At 39.3% G+C, this 27153-nt stretch overlaps 1 protein-coding gene across 5 annotated transcripts in view; it reads left to right on the forward strand.

Moving 5' to 3' along the window:
- PATJ (PATJ crumbs cell polarity complex component) overlaps positions 1 to 27153 on the forward strand; it is a 364334-nt gene that overhangs the window by 195994 nt on the left and 141187 nt on the right. For all 5 annotated transcript variants that reach the window (XM_045477622.1, XM_045477623.1, XM_045477626.1 and 2 more), the window contains one exon: positions 19967 to 20163. In XM_045477622.1, the coding sequence (XP_045333578.1) occupies positions 19967 to 20163 (197 nt within the window). The remainder of the gene's footprint in view (positions 1 to 19966; positions 20164 to 27153) is intronic.

The raw sequence follows: 27153 nt of genomic DNA on the forward strand, positions 1-27153 counted from the left end.
TAGGGTAAAGGTGGGAATAGGACCAGGTATTGTGTGAGGTTTCAAATGCATTACCTCACATAATCCCCCAAACAAACCCAACACGTGGTAATTTTCACTTTCTACATGAGGTAGCTGAGGAAAAGACGGAGGTTAAACGTCCCAAGTTTTTCCAACTTCGAGTGACAAAAGTGGGATTCGAACCCACAGTCTTAACTCCAGAGCCCCTGCTCTTAGTTACTGGGTTTTATTGCCCCATTTAACTGGATGGAGCATTGCTTTGGATAGTCAGAGCATGAGAGATTTGTACCAGGAGAGTTGGGAAGGGTGAGACAGGAACCCAGGCTCCCAGGAACACCCACATGGGAATTCTTCCAGGAAGCTATTCTATAGGCTTTAAAGGAGACTTTGGGTGCCCTTTGTACCAAGTACCTTGAATTTTCTCCTGCCAGTACCCCCTTGTCTTTATTCTTAAATGGTGATCTGTTAGGGCCATAGATGCCATCAAAATTTAATACAAGTGAATTGCTAGGAAAGCCAAACCTGAAAAAATATTGTCCCTCATCCTTAACTTCTTGGGGCTGCAAATCAAGTATTAACCATTTAACTGATTACTCTGTGCCAGATACCATGATGGGTTTGGGGGATACAAAATGAGTCTGGTTCCCAAGGAACCCCAGTCCTATGAGGAAGATAGATAAGTAAATCAGTTTCACAGGGGATGGAGAGCTTTGACAGGAAAAGGCTCAGAATACCTTGGAAATGAGAGAAAGGACATCTGCCTGAGGGGTCATGGAATGCTTCTTTGATCATTAAACAAAGTTACTGAGGCATAGAAAATGAAGGAGCCATGATGTTATACTCCAGCTATAGAGCATCATACAAGGCAGCATGGCAGAAAATGGAGTTATAAAAGAAACATTTGCTGAACACTGTCATGCATCTTGTGTGGAGCTAGGAGTGCCAGGGATTTAATGAGTCTATCAAAAATATAAGGGGTCATTTTATATTTATTTGGCCACACTAAGTTAAGAACTCTCCCTTTGATTCTAAAATTTTTAGCTTTTTCTTTTTTTTTTTTAATTTTTTTTTCAACGTTTATTTATTTTTGAGACAGAGAGAGACAAGGCATGAACGGGGGAGGGGCAGAGAGAGAGGGAGACACAGAATCGGAAACAGGCTCCAGGCTCTGAGCCATCAGCCCAGAGCCCGACGCGGGGCTCGAACTCATGGACCGCGAGATCGTGACCTGGCTAAAGTTGGACGCTTAACCGACTGCGCCACCCAGGCGCCCCTAAAATTTTTAGCTTTTTCTAACCTTGCTTATGATACTTTTGTTTACTGATTTTACCTTAAATTGTCCTTTTTTTAAATCGAGGTACAATTGACGTACAACATTTCTTTTTTTTTAAGTTTATTTATTTTGAGAGGCACCTGGGTGACTCAGTCAGTTCAGTGTCTGACTTCAGCGCAGGTCATGATCTTGTGAGTTCGAGCCCCGCATCAGGTTCTGTACTGACAACTCAAAGCCTGGAGCCTGCTTCAGATTCTGTGCCTCCCTCTCTTTCTGCCCCTACCCTACTTGTGTTCTGTCTCTCTCTCTCTTTCTCTCTCTCTCTCTCTTTTTTCTCTCTCTTTTTCACTAGAGAGTGCACTAGTGGGGGGAGGGGCAGAGCAAGAAGGAGAGAGAGAATCCCAAGCAGGCTCTGCACTGATCTCACAAACTATGAGATCATGACCTGAGCTGAAATCAAGAGTCCCACACTTAACCAATTGAGCCCCCCACTGCGCCCCTACAACACTTAAATTCTTTCTTAAGAGTTGAACTTTCTCATCAAGGAATGATGCCTTGAATACACATTCAGTACCTGCTTTCCATAAGATTAACTTGACTATACGTTAGAAAAAAGATGAGCAGGGGCGCCTGGGTGGCTCAGTTGGTTTAACTTAGGCTCAGGTCATGATCTCGCAGTTCGTGGGTTCGAGCCCCTTCCCACCCACCCCCGCCTGGCCCTTCCCCATCCCAGTGGGCTCTGTGCTGACAGCTCAGAGCCTGGAGCCTGCGTCAGATTCTGTGTCTCCCTCTCTCTATGCCCCTCCTCTGCTTGCGCTTTTTCTCGCTCTCAAAAATAAATAAAGATTTAAAAAAAAAAAAAAAAAAAAAGATGACCAGAGTGCTAGATACAGTTTTATATTGCCTTTAAAGAAATATGTGGTTTATAATTTATAAAAGAGACAGTGATTTATGTTAAAATATCAACTCCACCTTCTACTAGCTAATGTTCTTGGGCAGTTCACCTAATCCCTCCCAGCCTCAATGTTTCTTATTTCTAGAAAGGATGGTTGAAATACTAAATGAGATCATTTATTTGAAGGTAACTGTCACTGAAAAGGCAGCATCTGTTATTGTTATAAATCTGAGTTCAGAATTGCCCATTGGAGATTTTAGATTAGTCTCCAAAAGACATTTCCTTGCTCACTTTCCTCCGCTGCTGTTACTTTTGCTTTTCTGTTTTGCTTGCTTCTTCCTCTCAGTCCCTTCCTCTCTCATTTATCTTTTCTTTTATCTTGGGAGAAAGCAATTGTTCACTGATGTGCAAGATCCTGTCCAGGTTCTGACTGTCAGCTTCTTTCAGTGTGTGATCAGTCTAAAGATGAGACATAAATGAGAACAGACTGGCTACGATGCCTGAAATAATTCCTTTTTCATGTTATCATCTTGACTGCCTGAAAAAAAGCCAAAAAGATATTAAAGCCCAAGGGATAAAGAATTAAACGGTGAAAGGTTCCAACAGCAGAGAGAAAACAAGTGTCTGTTCCTCCGTGGGAAGTACATGAAAGAGAAATGTTGCCAGATTGTTTTGACAGTCTTTGGTATCTTTTCTTTGTCTTTATTATAATCATCTTAGCTGCCAGCTTTTTAGAACCCAATCTTTTGGCATGTCTAGGTGTCTCCTTCCCCACACTCACTTGTCATGTTGGTACGTGCAGAGCTAGATCACAGTATGATCTTCAATACATTCTCAAGGGGTAACTTCTTTTAGTAGGTTCAGTTATTCACTCCTTTGTCTGTTTTGTGTGATGAAAAACTATTGTGAATAAGGTTGCTCTGAACATGGATGTGCAAATATTTTCAAGACCTACTTTCGGTTCTTCTGGGTATATACCCGTACGTAGGATCACTGGATCATATGGTAGTTCTTTCTAAAATTTTTTTTGAGGAACCTTCATACCGTTTTCCACAGTGGCTTCATCATTTTACAGTCCCACCAACAGTGCACAAGGATTCCAACTTCAACACATCCCCACCAACGCTTCTTATTTGTGATAGAAGCCATCCAAATGGGAAGGAGGTACTGTGTGAGGTACTATGTGATTTTGATTTTTTGTTTCTCTGATGCTTAGTGATGTTGAGCATCTTTTCATGTGCTTGCTGGCCATTCATATGTTGTCTTTGGGAAAACAATGATTGAAGTGCTTTGTCTATTTTTTATATTAGGTTATTTAATTTTTTGTTGTAGAGTTGTAGGATTTCTTTGCATATTCTGGATGTTAACTCCTTATCATATATATGATTCGCAAATATTTTTTCCCATTCCATAGGTTGCCTTTTCATTCCATTGATTGTGTCTTTCTGATGAAAAAAAGTTTTTAAGTTTAATGTGTCTCCTTGGTCTGTTTTTGCTTTTGTTGCCTTTGGTGTCATATCCAAGAAATCATGGCTAAATCTGAAGTCATGAAGCTTTCCCCCTGTGTTTTCTTCTAGGAAGTTTATAGTTTTTTTATAACATAATTTTCATTTACTTATTTATTTTTTAGACTTGATTTTTTGGAATAGTTTTAGGTTCACAGCAAAATTGAGCAGAAAGTATATAGAATTTCCACAGATCTCCTGCCAGTACTCCTCTCCCCTATTCTGACCCCCACCCCACAGTTTCCCCCAGTATCAACATCCTATACCAGGACCCTGTACAACATTTGTTATAATTGATGAGCCTTCACTAACACATTATTATCACTCAAAACCCATCATTTACACTAGGGTTCACTCTTGGTGTTTTACATTCTATGGGTTTTGACAAACGTATAATCGTATGTATCCATATATAGTATCATACAGAATAGTTTCCCTGCCCTAAAAATTCTGTGTTCCACCTACTCATCTCTCCTTAGCCCAAGGAATTAACTTTTAGCCAAGAAAATTTTGAACTGTTCAGAAGATACCACCATCCAAGCATTCAGTGTTCAAATTGCAGGACTACAAGTTATCTCCAAGATAACTTTTCAGTCACCTGATTTAGTTGTCATTTGAAGTAGAAATTTAATCAGGATGGTGTTCCCTTACTCTCAGTAAATCTTTATTTAAAAAAAAACTTCAAAACCAAAAACTATTTAAGACGATTGCCAGCTCATTTACATTCTTTTAGAGCATGACTGTTTTTAACATAATTTCACAAGTACTTTTAATCATTTTAAAAATCCTGTAAGATGCTTAAGGCAGGCAAGATTATTTTCATTTAACCCATGACCATTCAGAGACTGGACTAAGGCAAATGATTTGCCCAAGATTTAATGGCTAGAAAGTAGAGTCCAGGATCGTAACCAGTTCTCTCCACTGTACCAACTAGCTTCCCATTGGACTTGGAAACATATGTGAATATGCCATCAGCCTATTGCAGCAGTAAAGGAGATCTGTCCCATGACTGGTTTCTTTGCCTAAGCTCTGTTTATAACATCATGGAATCTCACATGCTCTGGGATGAAACTGTTAAACAAGTTTTATTATTGTTTAATATTATTTGAACAAAATTAATTATGTTTAATTATGGCAAATTATAGAATTAGTGTTCTTCTTTCCTATAAAACTGTTGAAAAAGTCTCATAGGATCTTTTCTTGTCCTATTTAAAAATCAAATGTACCATGCAACCTCATGCTTGGTACCCAAATCCTCGTAGCCTGTTTCCTCATTTTTTAAATAAAAATGATAATTTTAAAAAGCAGTGCAATGTAATTAAGGCTGGTTTATGTGGTACTTTAAGGAGCTCTCCAACTGCAAAAGAGAAGGAGGGAAAGTTTTGTCTGGAAAGCTTCTCTATGCTAGGCATTAAGCTAAATATTTTAGTGTATTCTTTAGTGCTGTCTTCTCAAATTCCTAGGATAGGAAAGGTTATCTTATTTTAAATTTGGGAATGTGAGGCTAAGGAACTTGCAAGAGATCAAACAGTTAAAATGCAACATCGATGGAATTGGAACAGTAGTACTTTCTGACTTAAGGGTGTGCCTTTTGAAGCTCTTTCTTGACTCTAAACTTCTCGCACTATTTTTTCTGAGTCTGGTTTAACATACCTGAAAGATTGTGTTTCTAATGAAGATGAAACATCTTAATTATTCCGAGAAGATGTTATTCTCAGTTTAGAGTCCTTTATTATAATTTAATTCTTAGGGAAGATATAACTGTATTAATTAGAAATTTTGATTAAGTTAACCCGTTTATTGATACCAATTCAGATAACAAAGGATTTGTAAACTTTTGTTTCTGTAATTTATTCATATATTTATGCTTTGCCTGCTTTGGGCCAAGAGCTCTACCTATGCAAAAGAGGCAGTTTCTTCTCTCATAATAGTGGGGAAACATAACAAATAAACACCTAAAGATGACTACACAAAATACTGTCAGATCTCAGCTAGAATTCTTCTTCCCTAAACCTTGCTCTGATGGTTATTGGAACCAATAACGTATGCACATGGCCCTGGGTGAACAAAGCCAGATGGTTTCCTAAGCAGGAATGCAGAGGGAGGTTTGCTTCCAAAGAATCAGTCACTAAGGGGACCAGGTGAACTTGGAAAATACCGTGTTATATTCCTTTTTCTACATTCTACGGTTCCCTTTAATTATTGCAAACTGCCACTTTTTTCCCCCTCCAGGAAATATAATTAAACACCTTAATGCTGTCAGTGCCTCTGCTGATTTCCTGATCTGTTGCCAGTGTGGGGCTTTTGTTGAGCATTACTGCATGACTGGGTAATGACCAGGGAGCAAAATCACAACTGCAACACAGTTCTACCACACTATAACCATAATGAGCTTGCGACTCAGTGCTTTTATAGTGATTAAAGAACCATATTCTGTGTTCTCCTGATATTTAAAATGTGCAACAACGGATTGTTAAGAGTGTTTTTAAAGTTGCATTTGGCTTTTCTCGGTGCTGTCTTCAAAATCAACATGTTTTTGGTCTCTCTCAAGACTTAGTAAAAATCTGAAGTCACTAATAATCAGGGCGCCTGGGTGGCGCAGTCGGTTAAGCGTCCGACTTCAGCCAGGTCACGATCTCGCGGTCCGTGAGTTCGAGCCCCGCGTCAGGCTCTGGGCTGATGGCTCAGAGCCTGGAGCCTGTTTCCGATTCTGTGTCTCTCTCTCTCTGCCCCTCCCCCGTTCATGCTCTGTCTCTCTCTGTCCCAAAAATAAATAAACGTTGAAAAAAAAAAAAATTAAAAAAAAAAAAGTCACTAATAATCAAATCCTTTTTTATACCTTGTTTTCAGTCCTCTCTAAGGGCCACAAAAGCGTTTTGAGCATGGAGAGGAATTTATCTTAGGTTTTTGGACAGTATTTTTTAATGTGTATAACAATTACATAGAGATCTTTAAAAAAAAAAAAAAAAAGGTGGTGACCCCTTGTCTGCATCCTAAGATTTAGATTTTGTAGATATGACATGGAGCCCAGACAAATGTGTTGTTCTTGTTTTTTTAACGTGTATTTATTTTTGAGAGAGAGAAAGAGCACAAGCAGGGGAGGGGCAGAGAAAGAGGGAGAGAGAATCCCAAGCAGGCTTTGCACTGTCAGCGCAGAGCCCAACATGGGGCTTGATCTCATGAACCCTGAGAGCATGACCTGAGCCGAAATCAAGAGTCAGACGCTTAACCAACTGAGCCACTTAGGTGCCCCAAGTGTGTTTTGTATAGAACTACTTAGATGATCTGTGGACCACACTTGGGGAAACACTGGTGTAGGTGTGATGGTGCTGTTACAGAAAGCCTCAGTGGATATATCCATCAGGACTGATTACATGAGCCTTTGTGTTTGAGCATAGGTGCAAATATGATCTTCCCTAATTAGGATGGATAAACTTTCTGTGTACTAAACTAATTTCATTTCTTATTGTACACCTAAAGGTGGTCAAGGAACTTCTACTCTGTAGATAGATTAGTTGCTGATTGCACGTCCCCACTGAATGATTGCCTGACCCCACATCCCTTGTCATCAGAGGGATTTGGCAGAGCGATCAGTCTTCTTACGGCACGACATAAAAAAGGAATGGGGGTAAGGTTTAGGAAAGTGAGACGTGTAAGTAGCACACCTCTAACCTCACTTTGGACTGGGTGTAATTGCCCCAATTATCTGAGCCTTAGGATAGTGAAACTAATCAGTGAGGACTTGTGGATTCTGTTCCTGGTTTTGCTATTGGTTTGTGATTAACTTCAATGATCCTTGGTACCCTTGGTTGTGGATGCTCTGGACAGGTTTCCTTCTCCAAACTAAATGTGATTCTTAACCATTTAGGTACTGGTTACAGAAGTTGAATCTTTGTTGTTATGTGACTGGAAGATCCCAATCAATCTTAATTGGGATTTCTTATGCTTTTGATAGAACCTAATTCAACCTTTATTCCTTTATCTTTTAATTCACCCTTCTTAGATCCTTAGTGAGTAACACAGTGCCTGGCCCAGAGCAAGCATTTGATGTTTTTCTTAATGAATAGATGGAGTCAGCTGTTAAGTCCTTTCTTTGACTCTTTGAGTTCCATTTTCTATTTCAGTTGACACCTAAACCCAGTTTGCAGTCAAATGCTCTACCACTGAGCTATACCCACTAAACCCAGTTTGTATGTATTTCCTCTTGGGTGGATAGTAATGACATGATCAGGCTCCCTACCCTTCTCCCCTGAGCACTCACGCAGCTGGGTGCAAATTCATTTTCAGACACTGTGTAAAGTGTTTCACCTGGCTTTGTTTTACCAGGAGGAGTTCTGGGCTTACCTCCCCTTCATCCTGGAGCTCCAGGCTCAATTCAGCAGCTCTCTGTTGTTGATACCCAAAACCAGCCCATTCAAACTAAATTGTCTCCTCCTCATGCTTCACTCAACTCCTGGTCTCTAAGGATCGGTTTCCTTGTTCCCCTTCCTGTTCTGCTTCCTCTCCCCCTTCCTTTACCTCAGACAGCCAAAGAGTTCACCAGCCTTATTGGTTTTGTGTATCACTTTACTACCACCACATGCCAGCTTTACCTCTATTTTTTTCCATCATTCTATTTGTATGGTCTTCCTCTTGATCTTCCTATTTCCTCAGCTCCCCTCCTCAAGTCACCTGTGTGTGCTCCCAAACTAAACTTCCAAAGGCTGGGCTCTGGGGATTGCTGATATGTGTTCCGTGTCTCCCACCAAATCGTAAATTCCAAAAGGACTAAGACAGGTTTTAGACTTCCCTTCTGCCACTCTCTCAGATGTGAACACAGCACATATCTTTATTTTCCTTTTGTGGTAGGTAAGCACATGGGATTGGGAGTGAGGCCGACCCGAATCTGAACCTCAGGTCCACCAATTACTAAATGCAAGTTTGGGTGAGTTTCATAACCTCAGTGAGCCTCAGTTAGCCTCAGTTTCATCATCTGTAATGATGAGATGATTATACCTTATAGGATTGTTAGGAGGGCTTTTATTATTATTATTTTTATGTTTCAAGTTTTTATTTAAATTCTAGTTAGCTAACAGATAGTGTAATATTGGTTTCAGGAGTAGAATTTAGTGATTCATCACTTGCATATAATACCTAATGCACATCACAACAAGTGCCCTCCTTAATGCCCATCACTCATTTATCCCATCTTCCCACCCACCTTCCTTCAACCCTTAGTTCTCTAGAGTTGAGTCACTTAAGGTTTCTTTTAGTTGTGAAAATTTTCAAACATTTGCAAACATAAATAGAAAAGCCTATGATTTCCTATACATTTTCCCCCAGATTCAATAATTAACAAGGTTTTACTGTATCAGTTTCATTTCTCCCTTATTTTTCTTTATGGAAGTAGTTTAAAGCCATTTCCCAGACATCATGTAATTTCTTCCTTACATATGCATCTCTAGAAAAGCAGCTATCATGCCATTAATGTACCTAATAATAATTTTTTGGTTTTATCCAATACATAACCCACAGTCAAATTTTTTTATTGTATCAAAATGGATTTTTATAGTTGGTTTGTTCAAATCAGAATTCAAATAAGGTCCTCACATTATTTTGATAAGGCTTTTTCTAAAAAAGTAAATTTACTGGAAAATAAACAGAAAACTGTACCACAGTTTGAATTTTCACCCACCATCCAGGTCACAAAAATAGAAAATTACTACCACCCAGAAGTTACTTTGTGTTTCTCTGATTCACTGTATCTTCCCTTTTCCCCAAATGTCAACACTGTCTTGACTTCTAAAACCATAGATTAGCTTTGTATGTTTTTGAACTTGATAAAAATGGAATCAGGTGTATACACTTTTCTGTGTTGGTTTGTTTCCCCCCAACAGTATGCCTCTAATATCCAACCAAACATGTTGCATGTAGTAGTACTTGTTTTCATTGTTGAATAAAGTTCCGTTGTTTGAATATGCCGCAATTGATTTATCCATTCTGCTGTAAATGGACTTGTTAAAGATTATATTTCATAATACCGAATATACCAAGGAATCAGCGTAGTGTCTAACAGTGAAAGTTCAGTGTATGTTGTTTAAAGTTTGCTCGTTGCATATGGACTTGATTGGATTTTGATTCATCTAATGGAAAATTTTAGATTTTCATTATGAGTTGAAGTTTTGTTTTGTTTTGTTTTTCCTTCCTACTCTTGAGGAAGTAGTCCTAATGATTCTTGTTCTAATTGACTGCCTGAATTTTGTCACTTTAGATTTGTGGTTGATTTTCTTTTCCATTCTTAATATCTTATGATTTTTGAATTTTTGTGACTAAAAGGAATGAAATTATTTGATTTCTCTGTTTGCTTCTGAATTCTTTAAGTAAGTCTTTTTGTTTAATTCTGGTCCTGACTTTCACCTGAGATCATGGACTCTGGAGTCAGAGTCACTGATTTCAAATCCCCATTTTACCCTTCAGTAACTGTATTACTGTGCACTCCCTGTCCTGTCTGTGCCTTAGTTTTCTCATCTGTAAAGTTGGAGAGAATACCTATCTCATAGAGTTTTCATAAAGATTAAGTGAGCTCAACAGAATGAAGTAAACAATATCCAACTATTATTATTATACTCATGTATGTGTGCTTCAGTTACTAATTTCTACTTATAGGTCCATAGGATCTTATCAAATTTATATACTGGCAAGAACATCTACAACATTTAAGAGAGGAATTTACTTGTTGTTATGTCAAGTATAGTTTCTTTACATTGACTTATTTTCATTATTTCCTCTCTTTGGTCTAGACTTTCACTTGAGATTTGCTCCTTTTTGCTGAAGTGCATATGCTGTTTTTTATCGTTAGTTATGATTTTCTTTTCATATGTTTTTACTTCTCAAATCTGAATTAAAAGTTGGTTACTGCATAAGAAAATTAAGTTTATTATTACCTGCTTATCTAAAAGTGGGATCCTTGTATTTAATATATAAGAAAATGTATTTAAATATTTTCTCTGCATTATCCTTTGTTATTTAGAAACAGACCAGGTAGCTAAATGCTTCTGGAACTGTATCAGGTCATTATTCTGGTGTATTGAACATTTTCTATTAAAATACTGGACAGTGACTTGAATTAAGGTTGTTTCTTGGGAGAAAGGCTCTGTTACTTAGCAACACCTGATATCCTAGGATGATAGGAAAATACCCTGAGACCACCTTGGAGAAATCTTATTGGCTTTCTTGGACAAGGAAAAGGCACTGATGCTTTGATATAGAATTATGAGCAACTTGGGATTCCTTTCTTCAGATAACACTGTCATGGGGCTAGAAAACCCATGTTTAAAACAAGCGTGACTGTTCGGCTGAGTAGAAAAGACTGTTCTCTCTCCAGTTATTCTAGGCTGATATTTATTAAGGGTTACTTAAGTAAAGCCTGCTGCCAAAGAAGTATGTTCCTTGTATCTGAATGTGATCTGTATTTAGAAACGGAAAGGCATCTAGGTTTTTTGGGATAGAAACTACTGCCACTTGACTAACATATTGTGAAAATCAATGAAAGTCAGTATAAAGATTGGCTATTTATCACAAATAGTTCCAGAAAATACAGGTAATGGGTGCAGTAAGATCCTGGATCATTAGAAACACTTCTAATATTTTGGTGCTGAAAGCTGGTACTTACATAATCGATGGGGGGGGGGGGGGTGCTTGTATACAGGAAACAAAGTATGGGTTCTTTTTTCTTAAGTTTAGGGGAGAACCCCATTGAGTGCAAAGAAAATAATATGCTTTACCCCACATCTTTAATTGCATTTCTCAAAATTGATAAAAGATTTCAGAAAACCACTCTCTATACATTTTCTTCCTACTTATCCCCTTCTTCAGTCACTGGTTACCCTGGAAACGACTCCCAGCAGCCCCCAAAGCAAATGCCAGGCAGTGTGGGTTTCCCCTGCGGTGGAGCCACATGCCTGACACTGCAGAACGGTTTGTGCCGAATCAGCCAGAGGAGCTCGACTACAATTTCTCAGATTCTGAATAAACCAGCTGGCATGCAGTGTCTTGATTTTTCAGAGACACTGAAAGGGTTCGGATCTGCTTTTCCCGCAAAGGCTAACTTTGTTTCCTTCTCCCCTTTTGAAATTCTAGCTCACCTTTTATTACAGCTATAGATTAGAAACAATTAATAATGGAAGTGGCAGAAAACATCTGATGTAGGAGAGGAGGGAGGGAGGGAGGCAGACAACCTGGGAGGGGGTGGGGGAGATAGAAGCAGAAAGGCTGAGATTGAGATTCTAAAGAAACCTGTATAGTCAAAGCATTTCTTATTTAATCCTGAGGCGTGATTGTGGAGCCAGAGGTATTCTTCATGTTAGATTAGTCTTGTGAAGGATGTACTCAAGGTTGCCTGAAATTTTGATATCTGTGAACTTTATGACTGACTGTCATGATAACTATAGAAAAAAATTTTGTACTGCATGGGAGATAAATCATGTTATTCACAGACCTTAGCTGCCCATGAGAATCATCTAAGGACCTTGTAACAAAGAGAATTTATTCCATTACTAAACTTCAACTCATTGGTTCAGAATCTTGGCTGGGGGAGCCCAGTCATGATTCTGTTTTATAGACTCTAATGGTGATTTTTAGGTAGCCAGCCTAGCAAATATAAGGAGTCTAGGCCTGGGAACCATTATTTGAGCTCTTACAAGGGGATCCTCTTATTACTCAAAATTCTGCCAGTCTAGGGGCTCCTGGATGGCTCAGTCGGTTAAATATCCAACTCTTGGTTTCAGCTCAGGTCATGATCTCTCAGTTTGTGGGATTGAGCCCTGGGTCAGACTTTGTGCTGACAGCTTGGAGCCAGCTTGGGATTCTCTCTCCCTCTTTCTGCCCCTCCCCCTCTCATATTCTCTCTCTCTCTCTCTCTCTCTCTCTCTCTCTCTCTCTCTCAAACAAATAAACATTAAAAGAAAATTCTGTCAGCCTAAGAGATAGCTGTGAGTTGGTGTGATAAAGACAGCACAGCACTTGACTCAGCAGACCTGGCCCAAACACGGACTAAATGGCTTTACCTTCTGTCAGTCCACTCATGTGCAAATGGAGGTGTTTACAAAAGCGTGGGAAGGATTCATTGACATGGTAACCTATGAGATGTTTCTTTCATATAAGGAGGAATCATGAAGATTATAGTTTCTTTAACTGAGGGACAAATCTGAACTCTTTTTTTTTTTTTTTTTTTTTAGTTTATTTATTTTGAGAGTCGGGCTCTGCTGACAGCACAGAGCCTGATGCAGGGCTCAACCTTATGAACCATGAGATAATGACCTGAGCCAAAATCAGGAGTCCTACACTTAACCGACTGAGCCACCCAGGCGCACCTAGCACACCGTTGGAAAGCCACCTCAGTGGCCTACGTAGCATGGGACTAACACCTGATCCAGTGGTGTTACTCCTCTGCACCTGCAAAAGTTGTCCTGACAGCTCCTCAATAGGAGTAACTCAGGGAAAAGACGCTGAGGGAGAGGGATGCTAACCCCTTCTAGTGATTCCCATTGAGTTCTGTGTGACCACTTCCTTTGTGTCGTCGGGGAGGGGGGATTGCTTCCTGTCACAAATCTCTATTTTCCTCAAGATAGACAAATGTAAAGAAAAGTAGCTTTGTCACCCACTTAAGACCAACTTAAAACCTCAACATAGCTAAATCATGGAATAAAGTCCTGGTTGTATTTTCTCCTGGCACTATTTGGACCCTGTATCCCCAGGCATTTTATGCTAACATCCATTTTCAAGGCGACAACCCCACTTTACAAATAAGAAATCTGCTGTTCATGAAGCTTCAGTAATTGGTAGAACCAGGGATGTTAAGTGCCTCTGCTAGGATTGACTAAATTCTGACCCCTTAGCCCCTGTCCTTCCTATTCTGCCACAAGAATGTGTTGATAGAGATGCACCATTTGTAGCAGTTAATTTGAGTTGTTCACCAGCTGTGATGGAACCATATTTAGCAATGGAGGGTCCCTCTTATCATTAATCATTTCCATGTCTAAGTACTTGAACATATAGTTAATGGCCATGAAGGTTAATTTTTTTCTCTGAAGGTTGAACAAGTCAGACAAGTTTTGAACCTGGAGGTCTTTTCATATTAATACAACACTGAGGCTTTTCTGAGCATCTTTCTTTTTTTATTGCCCGGGGCCAGAGAATTGCATTAAATATATAATCTTCATAGCATGTTACCATCATTGGTCTGCTGGGGGTCCCTGACTGGTTTTCTTTTCTCCCTTGTATTCCTGTTTTTTTTCCACCCACCATAAATAACCATTCTAATGTGTTAAATATGTGCATCTTCATGTATGCACTTCCAAAACCTGTATTGTGTTTTGTTTCTGCAGTAATCTTAAATTACATAAATGGTGTTACCTAGATGGTATTGGCCTATTGTTTTCTTCCCTTTTCATTCAGCACTCTTTGAAAATCTCTCTGTCACTACTTCCAATTAATTGCTCCTACCTGCTGATGGTACACTGTGATGTCCATCTACCACATTTCATCCATCCTCTCTCCCAGTGACGTACACCTCCAGCCCCCCTACTATCTCCATCTATTACCTCCAACCCCACTACTCTCTCAAAGAACACCCTCTTAAGACCTGTATAAGAACTCACTAGGATATACATACCCAAGAGTGGAATTGCTGGTTTGTAGAGCATATGTATGCTTAATCTGATTAAGTAGTGTGTCAGACTGCTCTCCAGAAGGCTGCACCGTTCGACAGTCCCAACTGCAGCGCATGAGGGTTCCCATATCTCCACTAAGGCTTAATGATGCAGCTTTCAGATACTTGCCAGTCTAATAGCAAAAACTGGTATCTCACTCTAATTTGCATTTCCATAATTACTGATGAACTTGAGCATGTCTTTACATTTTGTGAGCATTTTAAATTTTGTCTTTGGACCCGATTTCTATTGAGGTTACTATCTTTTTCTGCCTTTCTGTATATTAACTCCCTGTTGATTAAAAAAAAATTTTTTTAATGTTTATTTATTTTTGAGACAGAGAGAGACAGAGCACGAACGGGGGAGGGTCAGAGAGAGGGAGACACAGAATCTGAAGCAGGTTCCAGGCTCTGAGCTGTCAGCACAGAGCCCGACGCAGGGCTCGAACTCGCAGACCGCGATATCATGACCCGAGCCAAAGTCAGCCGCTTAACCGACTGAGCCACCCAGGCGCCCCACTCCCTGTTGATTTTAAATACTACAAATATTTTTTCCTGTTATATTTTCTATTTGTCAGCTTAAGTCCAGAATGAACCTTCTATTCTAGTTTGCCAACAGTTTGTGTTTAAAAAAAAAAATCTTAAATGGATATTGTACTTTCTCAAATGCTTTTTGCCATCTATTAACATAGTTTCTCAGCTTTTCTGCTTTAATTTATCAGTGTGATAATTTCCTTGAAAAAAATTCCTGATATTTACCTATTCTTACATTCCTGGAATGCGCCCTTATTCATAATATAGTGTTAGGTTGAATCATATGAAATTGCTGTTTCTTAGGTCAGAAAATAGTCGAATACTGGCTATATCATAGAGGTTAAACTAAATATTTTCAATATACTCTCAACTTATTATTATTTTTTTAATGTTTGTTTATTTTTGAGAGAGAGACAAACAGAATGTGAGCCGGCGAGAAGGGGCAGAGAGAGAGGGAGACACAGAACCCAAAGCAGGCTCCAGGCCCTGAGCTGTCAGCACAGAACCCGACACAGGGCCCACTCACAAACTATGAGATCATGACCTGAGTCGAAATCAGACGCTCAACTGACTGAGCCACCCAGGAGCCCCTCAAATCATTTTTTTTTATATTTTTACATCTTATGACCTTAAGTTAAATATGACTGTACTTTCCTTTTCTCGATTTGTCTCTGTTTTGGGGATGAGAATCAGGATTATACCTGCCTCAAAATATGAAGTGGATAACTCCCTGCCCATCCTATGTTCTGGAACAATTTACATAGATAAAATTCATCAAAACTTGAAATCTGGTAGAATTCAAATGTAAAAATACCTAGAACCATGGGGGATTTTGTTATTTTTTCAAAGAGAATACTCTTGACTAACATTTCAGTTTCTTTAATAATTACTAGTCTATGGCAGTTTTACATTTATTCTTACACTAAATATGGCATTTCAAATTTTGAGAGATGTATCTGTCTTCTAGATTTTAAAGTGTGCCAGCATTTCATATCAATACACTATTCATAATCTTTTTTTTTTTTTAATGTTTTTATTTATTTTGGGGAGAAAGACAGAGTACAAGCAAAGGAGGGGCAGAGAGAGAGAGGGAGACACAGAATCTGAAGCAGGCTCCAGGCTCTGAGCTGTCAGCACAGAGCCCAATGTGGGGCTCAAACTCACAAACCATGAGATCATGACCTGAGCTGAAGTCGGACGCTCAACCTACTGAGCCACCCAGGTACCCCCATAATAATTTTATTAATCTATCTGTAGTGATTTCAACACTTTCTATTGCAAGAATTTCTGTCTGTCTTCAATTTTTTTCCTGATCAGTTTTTACAGTGTCTGTCTTCTTAATGTTTTCAAAGAACTGGGTTTCACTGACCTTTATTATAGTGTTTTTGTTCTGTGGATTATTTGTTTCTGATTGGTGGTGCTCGTTCTATTTTCATTAACACATGCCCTTTATTATTTTCTCTTATTTCTTTGCATTTGATAGGTAGCTCTTTTTCTAACCTCTTGGGTATACTGTTCTTATTTTCTGAAAAATTATTCAAAATTGTAAATAACCTTCTAAGTGCTGCTTGAGCTGTGTCCCTCAAGTTTGATACCTAGAATTATAATTTGTATTCATTTTTGAGTACTGTATTCCCTCATTTCTGTAATTATTTCCCTTTTAAATCTTGGGCTTTTAATAAACATTAATGTATTTCTAAATACCACGGAGTTTTAAAGTTTATTTTTTATTGTTGATTTACAGTTTTTCAAGACGCTGGGGTGGCTCACTTGGTCGAGCATCTGACTCTTAATTTTGGTTCAGGTCGTGATCCCAGGGTCATGGGGTTGAGCCCTGTGTTGGGCTTTGCTCTAAGTGTGGAGACTGCTTATGATTCTCCCTCTCCCTCTCTCCCCCTCCCTCCCCCTCTCCCACCCCTCCCACCACCCTCCCCCCATCCCTCTCCCTGACTTGTGCTCTCTCTCTAAAATAAATAAAATAATTTTTTTTAATTTATAGTTTTTCATAGTTTTATTGCACTGTGTTCAAAGACACAGCCTATATGATATTGATTCTTTTTGAACTTTCTTTTATGGCCCAGCACACTGTTTGTGTAACTGTTCTGTGTGTGCCTCCCCAGATGTGTGTATTTTCTGTCAGATGGAGAGCTCTCTTATATCCATTACTTAGAGCTTATGGTGTTGTTAAAGTCTTCAGTATCTTTTTTAAATCATCTCTTTCTGCTTTATTATTTTCTGAAAGGGATGTGTTAAAATTTATGTTCTATTTGGTTTTCTTAGCTGTAGTGGCATTTAACTTTCTTAACCCTGTAACTCCAACAGACAAAGCAGATGAAAGTGTTCAGTGGTCCCGTTGAATCTGAGAGAAGAGATCTTACATCGAGTGTCCTCTCAAGGCCCATCCTCAGGGGACCTCAGGACACCTCTGTAGAATCCCCAGCTGGAATTTCTGTAAACCTTGTACTCTGGTTTCTTATCACTCACCCACTAACCCAGAGAATTTTCAGTTCTCAGCCAAATGGGCTCTCACATGCTCCTCCTCACTCCACCTGCAGGTATGCTTCTAAATTTGCTATTCCCCCTACAAGGCTCTTCTCATAACCAAATTCTGTGCCTTACTCAAAATGTTTCTCAAATTCTGCTACTTCTGTGAAATGTCTTCTAGACACGTCAGTTCTTAAAACTCTAAAAGCAACTATTGCTCATAACAATTGAGTATTTATTCACTGACCTAATTCACTAATAAATGAGTATTCAGGACCAGCACCTGTGGTGATTGGAACTTCTATTTAAATAATTGTAGTTGTTGGGTCACCTGGAGTCTCAGTCATTTGAGCATTCAACTTAGGTCATGATCCCATAGTCTTGGTATCGAGCCCTGTGTTGGGCTCCACACTGAGCATGGAGCCTGCTTAAGATTCTCTCCCTCTGCCCATCTCCCCCACTCATGCTCTCTCTTTTTCTACAATATAAATAAATAAATGAATGAATGAATGAATGAATGAATGAATAAATAAATAATAAATATTTTTGGGGGGTTTAATATTTGTTGTATTTGTTTCCCTCGTTTTGCTGTGTAAGCATCTTGAGGGTAAGGCGTGTCCACATCTCTATTCATTAAAATAGTCACCTAGCATCTTGTTCCTGGTAGTTGAGCAACAGAAACACTTTGAGCTTACTTACTTTAACCTTAATATGACTTTATTTTTTTTCCTATATAGAGGGTGGTTTTGTTACATTGCAAGATTTGTATTTTACTCTATTTTGCTAAATGCGTTCTTTATTATTAATAATAAGCTTTATTTGTAAAAGTTAAGATTCTTTTCTTAAAGTGTTTTCATTTGAGAGAAAGAGAAGAGAGAGGGAGAGAAAGGGAGAGAGAATGTGTGGGAGAGGGGCAGAGAGCTGTGTACTGAGGATCCAAAGTGGGGCTCCGTGCTAACAGCAGAGAGCCCCATGCAGGGGCTCAACTCATGAACCATGAGATCATGACCTGAGCCGAAGTCGGACGCTTAACCAACTGAGCCACCCTAGTGCCCCAAGATTCTTTTCAAAATCACTGTAAAGCAAGCAGATTTATTCTCTTTTCGAAAATAAGCAGCCATTTATATGGTTAATTCTTTTAATGTGAATTTACATATAAAGTATTTTTAAATTTACTCTTATAAGGCAGTGTTTGTTAGGTCTGGTAAAATGATCCAATGGGCTAGGCACTTCTCCTCCTCCCCCTTGGCACTAATTATTCGAGTTCAGCTTTGAATTTGTAAGGTTCCTTGTAAGGATAGCAAACCTGAGTGAAGAAGCATTAGACTGAGCAGAGAGAGTTCTGAGATAGTCACAATCTACAAACTGGTTATTCAGCTGATAAGATGATTGTATCACACTGTAGGTATCAACCTTTGAGCTGCAGCAACACATCTGGCCTGAGCTGGGGCTGTATGGAGTACAAGACATGCTCAAAGTGACATCATCCCCCACTCCGATCTGCTAGTGTGGCTTTGTTGCACATAATCAACACAAAGCCTAACCAGCCAAATCCTAAAATAGGTAATTTAGACCATAAAGTAGAAAGAGCAAGGAAAGACAGAAGATTGAATAAAAGAATTATAGAGTATCTATAAGCCATGTGCTACTAAGTCCTTTAATGTGTATTTTTATTTCATTTCCGCAACATTCATGAAGGGGGTGTTATCATGCCCATTTTACAGATGAAGAAGTAGAATTCCACAGAATAATCTGTTAATTATTGGACCTTGAGTAAGTGGTTGATTTTTGTACTGAATTGAGATCCGACCGCTAAATCAACATCCTTAATTCCCCCTTGTGTTTACTCATTTAACATGCAAGGATTTATACCCTTTGTGTACTTAACTGTAATTATTTAGAATTAATTGTTGAGGCTCCTGGGTGGCTCAGTCAGTTAAGTGTCCGACTTCGGCTCAGGTCATGATCTCACAGTTCATGGGTTCGAGCCCTGCATGGGGCTCTGTGTTGACAGCTCAGAGCCTGGGGCCTGCTTCAGTTTCTTTGTCTCCCTCTCTCTGCCCTTCCCCTACTCACTCTCTGTCTCCCTCTCTCTCTCTCTCAAAGATAAAAAAACTTAAAAAAATTTTAAGAAGAGAATTGTTGATTTTCTTTCCTACTGGATAGCAAGTCCATGAGAATAGGAATGTTGTCTGTTTTGTTCAGCATGATATCTCTCTTGTCATATAGCTGGTGATCAGTATATGTTCTTTGTTTCCTGCCCACCCTCTCTCTTTTTTGGAAGGAGACAGGGAAGCCAGGGTTTCTACCACATTGTCTTAGGGAAGAAAATAATGCACGGAAAGTCTGGGCCAATGTGACCTGAACAATCAGAGAAGGTTTTATGGCTGAACTAACCTTTTTAGATGGAGATGGAATAATTAACTGGAACCTATACATACAGATATTAATGACCTCTACTACTTCGTTCTCAGAAAGAGACCATCATGGTGGAGGAATCACGGTATGGATGGGAACATGCCGACGCCTTTAAAATATAGATTCGAGTGCTCTATTTAAATTATTTTACCGTTTTTTTTTTTTAATAGAAAAAATCAGGCAAAGATATGCAGACCTGCCTGGAGAATTGCACATTATTGAGCTTGAAAAGGATAAGAATGGACTTGGACTCAGCCTTGCTGGTAATAAAGACAGGTCACGCATGAGCATATTTGTGGTGGGAATTAACCCGGAAGGACCTGCTGCCACGGACGGGCGAATGCGTATCGGAGATGAACTGTTGGAGGTGAGGGGCATAGATTTTTAATTTCTCTTTTGCTAAGGTGAAGGGGTGAAGAGAATACTCTGCAGGAAAATGAGGCGATGGGGAAGAATGTTACAAATTATGTTTTCTTTGACTATTCAAAATCATTTTCCAGAGGAAGAACAGAAATCGTATTGTCGCTTGCAAATGTTACTTGCTGCTTGAGTAAAAACTAGTCTTGAAAATAATTTAGGGACCCTTAAGTTAAAATCTCATGGAAGCATATTGAAAGAACAGGATTTGTTTTTAACATATATTCCAAAATGTTCAAAACTAAATTGTGTATTTATCTACTATTATTCATATTTATCAGAATTCTCTTTAGCCTTAGAATAAACTAGAAGTATGGCATTTGTTTTTGTTGTTGTCATTTAGTTTTTTGGGAAGGTGTTAGAACCAACAAAACTTTGTGAACTGGTTTTCAAGGCTTGGCTAATATCTGTGAAGTTGTTGACGTGGGCTAAGGCCATGTAGATTCCTTATTTAGGAATTGGATAAAGGTAAGAAGGGCTAAGGAGACAGCTCATCCTTTGCCAACTACTCTCTAGATGATTTCATCAGTAATCTGAAAAGGTTATTCTTGTTTTCCTCAACTTAAAGTCAGGGTTTTTTTTTTCTTTATTTTTTTTAAGTTCATTTATTTTGAGAGAGAGAGAGAGAGAGAGAAAGCAAGAGAGAGAGGGTGCACACACAAGTCAGGGAGGGGCAGAGAGAGGCAGGAGAGAGAGAATCCGAAGCAGACTCTGCACTGGCATTTCAGAGCCTGATGCGGGGCTCAAACTCAGCGAACCAGGAGATCATGACTGCAGCCCAAGTCAGACACTTGACCGCCTGAGCCACCCAGGCACCCTTAAAGTCAGAGTTTCTGTTCTGAGTTTATCTTACTTTGATATTCATTTGCTTGTTAAGAGTCTTTGATTCATTCAGCAAACATTGCTTGAGTGTCTCTTAGGACCGGACACAGAAAGAAAGATGAATGCATCCATTCCCTTCAGTCAGATAGCTCACAGTCTAGAGGAAGAAAACAGACATAAAAAGATAGTTGCACTGCAAAATGAAAAATAGTAACAGCAGCTTATATATACTCGGTGTCAGACAAGCAACCTCTTTTACTAGTGCGGTCACAGAGTAAACGCTGCTGGGATTCAGTATCAGGCAGTTTGACTTCTCAGCTCTCTGTTAACCAGTGCACTCCGCAGCCTCTGAGATAAGATGCTCCAACACTTGGACGTTTAAAGGACCTGAATCACAGAGGCAACGAGTATCAGGCTGCTCACTGAAAATGAGGGTTACTGATTTTGCATTTTATGATTTCCTCTTCAGACCTTGACTCAAAATAGAATTCATAGGCACCCATAATCTGACTTGCTTCATGATATTTACAGCCCAAACTGGTCAGACAGTTCACTGTGCGACCATGAACATCATGCCTCTTTCCTAAGCCTCAGTAAGTTTCTCCCCCTCTAAAAGCCGTTTCCACCAAGAAGTCACTTTTGGAATTACTTTTCTTGTTCTTTTGTAATACAGCATCAAGAAAGGGACCCACACTGGGTAGTAGCAATGACCTGCGTAATCATTAAGTAAGCAAAAAATCAAAGGTGGCAGTACATAATAACCAATATAATTCATCACTTCACGTTTATTTCCTTTGGCTGATGCTTAGAGACTTCAGCAGTGAGGCTACACTGATGGTTGTGGTAATCAAAGTGAAAGTAGAAGCAAATTTACTGAGTTATCACTGGTACGTAGGTGCTCTCACATTTGTATTCAGTATTCCCAACAGCCCTATCCGGTAAGTACTTGTACTGTCCCCATTTTGTCGATAAGAAAACTATGTAAGTAATTTGCCTAATATTACAGAACTAAGTTACTAGGTTTCAGTAAGAACCCAGGCTCACCGGACTCCAAGATTCATGCTCTAAGTGTGCCCTGTGGTACTTCAACCAAACCCCATTTGTTTTAGATCCATGAGAATCCTGATTTATGATCCTCTAACCTTTATGGAATCACGTATCTGAAGTTCCTCTGTTATATATACGTAGATATGGATTTCCTATCTTGTATGTGAAAATGTTCCAAAGGCGGTAATGTAGAACACAAAGATTCTAGTTCTAGTCTCTCTATCTTATTAAGACTCAAGATGGAGGGGTGCCTGGGTGGCTCAGTCGGTTGGGCGCCTGACTCTTGATTTCAGCTCAGGTCATGATCCTTTGGTTTGTGAATTCAAGCCCCACATCGGGCTCTGCACTGACAATGTGGAGCCTACTTGGGATTCTCTCCCTCTGTCTCTGCCCCTCCTCTGCACTTGTGCGCTCACTCTCTCTCTCTCTCTCTCTCTCAAAAATAAACTAAAAAAAAAAAAAAAAAAAGACTCAAGATGGAATAATGGCCCTTGGGATCCAGATCAACAGGATCACTGGTATGACTTTTGGCTGTAGGTCAGGGATGATGGGAAAAATTTTTGCGTGGGAAACATTTCCCTGGTTTCTTTTTATAGCTGAGAAAAATTTTGATTATTTCTCTATGATATGCGAGGAATTTGTATAGTGCATGATATCAAATCCAATGTGCTTTTTTTTTCATGGTTTATTTATTTATTTATGTATTTTTTAAAATTTTTTTAAATGTTTATTTATTTTTGAGAGAGAGAGAGACAGAATGCAAGCAGGGGAGGGACAGAGAGAGGACACGCAGAATCCGAAGCAGGCTCCAGGCTCCGAGCTGTGAGCACAGAGCCCGATGCAGGGCTCGAACCCACAGACCATGAGATCATGGCCTGAGCTGAAGTCGGACACTCAACCGACTGAGCCACCCAGGCACCTGTTATTTATTTATTTTTGAGAGACAGAACACGAGCAGGGTAGGGGCAGAGAGAGAGGGGTACACAGAATCCGAAGCAGGCTCTGGGCTCTGAGCTGTCAGCACAGAGCCTGATATGGGGTTCAAACCCACAAACCGTGAAATCGTGACCTGCACCAAACTCAGACAGTTCACCGACTAAGCCACCCAGGTGCCCTAAATCCAATGTGCTTTTGAACCAAGAGTAGGAAATTGATTTAACGATAAATACCAAAAAAGCCGAAAGCCAATGTTAAAATAGCTGTTCTTTGGATATTGCAGAGCAATAGATAGTAGAAGGACACTGCATTGTGTGGCAGGCATCCAGAGTGGGCTTTTAGATTACACTTACTAGGTCTCTGGGCTAGTGCAAATCTTGTATATTTGCTTACCCACCCACACTCCATTTCTTTTTGTGACTTCTCTCCCTGATGAGGTAAAGTCATCTGTGTCTTGATTGTTTTTCCAACTCCACCGTTTATTCCTGTTCTTTCTCATGACTGCTTTGTTGCTATTGTTGTGTTACTACTTTGCTCCGAGCTTCCTTTTATTTATAGTTGATCTGACTTATTTTAGGCCCCAAGATGAGGCTAATTTATAGGAAGGAGAAAAGAGCTTGGTCGAACGTGCATTGTGCCTTCTTTGAAGTCAGAAGCTCTGCTTCTTTACCGGAGCCTGTCTGCGACTGATTTCTGGCACGCCATTCACCAGCAGTGTTCTTGCTATGGGACTGCATTGTTACAGTGCAGGAGCAGCCAGCAAGTTCTGTCGATCGATGGCCCAGTTCATGTATAAAAGAAATCTTACGTTAAGCCCCCAGAAGACAATGTGATTAAATCTCAGCTTCTTTACCCTTTACCACGATGCTGGTGTGGGGGCTCTGAATTAATTTCAAAAGGCATTAGCATATAATTACCATGTAGACTGGAATGAGACTTGCACCAGAGTATTGGCTTTCCCTGAGCAATTAGTCCCAGAAAATACACAGGCCTGGGCATGGCGCTGTCCTATGAATATAGGATTTATTTATAATCTTCCCTACAGTGCAAGTGTGGGAAGAGAGAGTGGATAATGCTGCATGGGGAATTGGAGTGATTTGTCAGGTTAGAAAAGCAGCCAGAAGCAGCAGGGTGGGTGGCACAAGACCTGCACAGTTGATTGGGCCAGCCTGGAGAGCTATGTCTCATCGGGCCCCCATGCCCTGCGCCACAGAGCACGCACATTCCCTTTGGGACATTTGCCTGCAGGATAACCAAAGCTGAATGTTGTTATTTTTCATGTGTCTAACATGTTTACTTAAGAGCCACTACAAATAAAAAGCACGAATACTTCCCATATTTGCCAGGAATGAAGATGTAGAACCACAAGTGAACTCGGATCTTATTGTCTTGTTATGTTTCTTTCGTAACAGAAAAAAGAACAGAAACCATAAAACTTCAGTGACTGGCCCAGGTACACATAGCTGCTTTGTGGCAAAACTCCTACCTGAGGGCTCTTACCACCTCCCTGGTCTCAACACTGGTTCTTCGTCCTCTGCTTGTTGCCAGTGAATTATTTTTGAAATGTTCAGAAGACTTAAATGTGATTTAGAAGTGCAGAAGGGTACTAAACAAATCACTAGCCTTTGTGCAGCCGCAGATAAGATTCTTTCTAATTTTCAGTCAAGTTTCTGTCACCTTAGATTGGCCCTTTTAGATTATTGCCATACATGGATGTAATTTTGTGACATGTGCTTCTTTTTTTTAATTTTTTTTTAAACTTTTTTAAATATTTATTTATTTTTGAGAGAGACAGAGTGTGAGCAAGGGAGGGGCAGAGAGAGAGGGAGACACATTTTCCGAAGCAGGCTGCAGGCTCTGAGCTGTCAACACAGAACCCAATGTGGGGCTCGAACTCATGAATGGTGAGATCATGACCTCAGCCAAAGTCAGATGCCTAACTGACTGAGCCACCCAGCCACTCCCTGATGAGTGCTTCTTAATGCAATAATTATGCCCTAAGAGACCTCCTGTAATAAAATATCCCATTGGAGAAACACTAGTTTGAGGAGCAGAAAGAAGACTAAAGGAAAGCAAAATTGCAAAATATTTTTCCTAGTTTTATTAAGAGATAGGTTTATAATAGCTAAAAGTGCAAAAATAAACTGACCAAATTTTTTATCATGTCAGTGGTTTCATGAGTGTTAAAACATATTTTACATTTTAAATAAGTAATTTATTGTATGTCTGTTATTTCTCACTGCACTTGTTGTTAAAACTTTACAAAAATAAATACTTTTAGCAGATCCTGAATATAACCTTCCCATATGCATAGCTAACGTGACCCCATTTGGAGCTCTTAAAATAGTCTAGAGCCCAATTCACAACTCTGAAAGTCAACAGAAGAATATGGTCAACCTCACACATAAAGGGGCCTCTCCTGTGTGTGTAACATTTTTTCTTTCTTCACAGTGCAGCCTCCTGGTTATTACAGCATATAATCAATAGCTGTCTGTGTCTCGTCAAGTCATCTTTCCCAAGTAATCTATTGTATGATATCCAATATGAGTTACAAAAAGATGTACTCATTAAGAGAACATTTGGGGTAGGAAAGCTGTATTAGGAATTGAGTTCACATCGAATACTTACTGTTTTCAAGTCAGTGCTAAGTACTTTATGTGCATTATCCTAACTTTTATAACAAACCGATGAAAGTAGGTGTTATTTTAATCCCCATTTTACAGATAAGGAAACTGAGATCTGAAGGGGTAGAGTCAACAGGCAAACACTAACTTTTTCTGACTCTAAAGTTCTTACGTTATTTCATTGTGGATTAATCATGATTCTAAAAAGTAATAAGTGGGGACTCTTGGCTGGCTCAGTCAGTAGAGTGTGCGACTCTTGATCTCAAGGTCATGAGTTTGAGCCCCACGTTGGGCAAAAAGCCTACTTAAAAAAAGTGATAAGTAAATTTCTCATCATTTTGTAGTTTGGGTTGATTAGATTAATGCAGTTATTCTGGTGCCAGTTCAAAATATCTGAAATAGTCTCTCACAATGCAATACCATGTTACTCTTTTTATCTTCTTAAAATTGAATGCCACTTTGAAATAGAAGAATGCAGTCAGTGAAATTACAGCCATCTCTCAAAAATCAAAGAAGAAAAATAATCTGGTTTTGAGGTTATTCTTGTCCAATTTGAGAGCTTCTCTGAACTTCATAATTTAAGAGCTTTCCCCCTCAAAACCATTGTAAAGGTAAGGTTTTATTTTCAGGCTGCAGGAAATATTATGTAAGACCTAGCTCATATTGGGTGGCCTCATTTTTCTCTGTATTTCTTGCATGAAGTCTTAGAACTTTATCTCTGCCCTTTTAGTTTCTGTCTCTGGCTTGTTGGGGGAAGAGTTTTAATTATTTAGTCACACTTCATTGTCTTTATACTGCTGAAATATTTGGGCTAAAAGTCTATGTTCTTACTGATCTTTGAGAGGAATGACAATCATTTAATTTTTATTATTGCAGTCCTCATTATCACTGTACAAAAGCTTTATGTGAGATTTCTACAGTGAACTGCATTATCTTAAAATCAGAGATAAAGTGCTGTGAAAGAGAAAGTGCCATGGAAGCAGAAAGTAAAAATGTGAGGATAATCAAAGAAACTTAGATTACTGTGAAAAGAATATAAAAAACAGGGAAGGGAACGTATGCTGGGGAGAAAGTTGCCATTTGGAATGAATAATTGGTCTTTAGCAGTATGTCTCAAGACTCTTCTTTCTGCAGTTTCCCCTCAGCTCTTACATGACTTGTTGGGGTAATTCTCCAGGTCCCTGTTCCTTGCCTTTTCCAGTTTCTTCTCTACCTCCTTCCAGCCCTATTCATTGCCATCATAATGACCATACTGAAATGCAGTCTAGAAAGATATACTCTTAGATTATGGAGAAGGGTCTCCTTATATCAACCTCAGCATATAACTTATGCCTGTATTTTGCTCCATTTGCACAATGGAAATTTCTTGTAGTCACTATGCAGTCTTGAGGCATGAAGCCTGACAGAAAAGTGTTAATGAAATTCTTATTCCGGGTTTGACTTCCTAACAATATCAGAGAGCTGCTTAAACTCATCAAAAATGTGGTTGTATATGTTTTAATTATAGTTTT

Source organism: Leopardus geoffroyi, chromosome C1 (genome assembly GCF_018350155.1).
Source record: "Leopardus geoffroyi isolate Oge1 chromosome C1, O.geoffroyi_Oge1_pat1.0, whole genome shotgun sequence".
NCBI lineage: Eukaryota > Metazoa > Chordata > Mammalia > Carnivora > Felidae > Leopardus > Leopardus geoffroyi.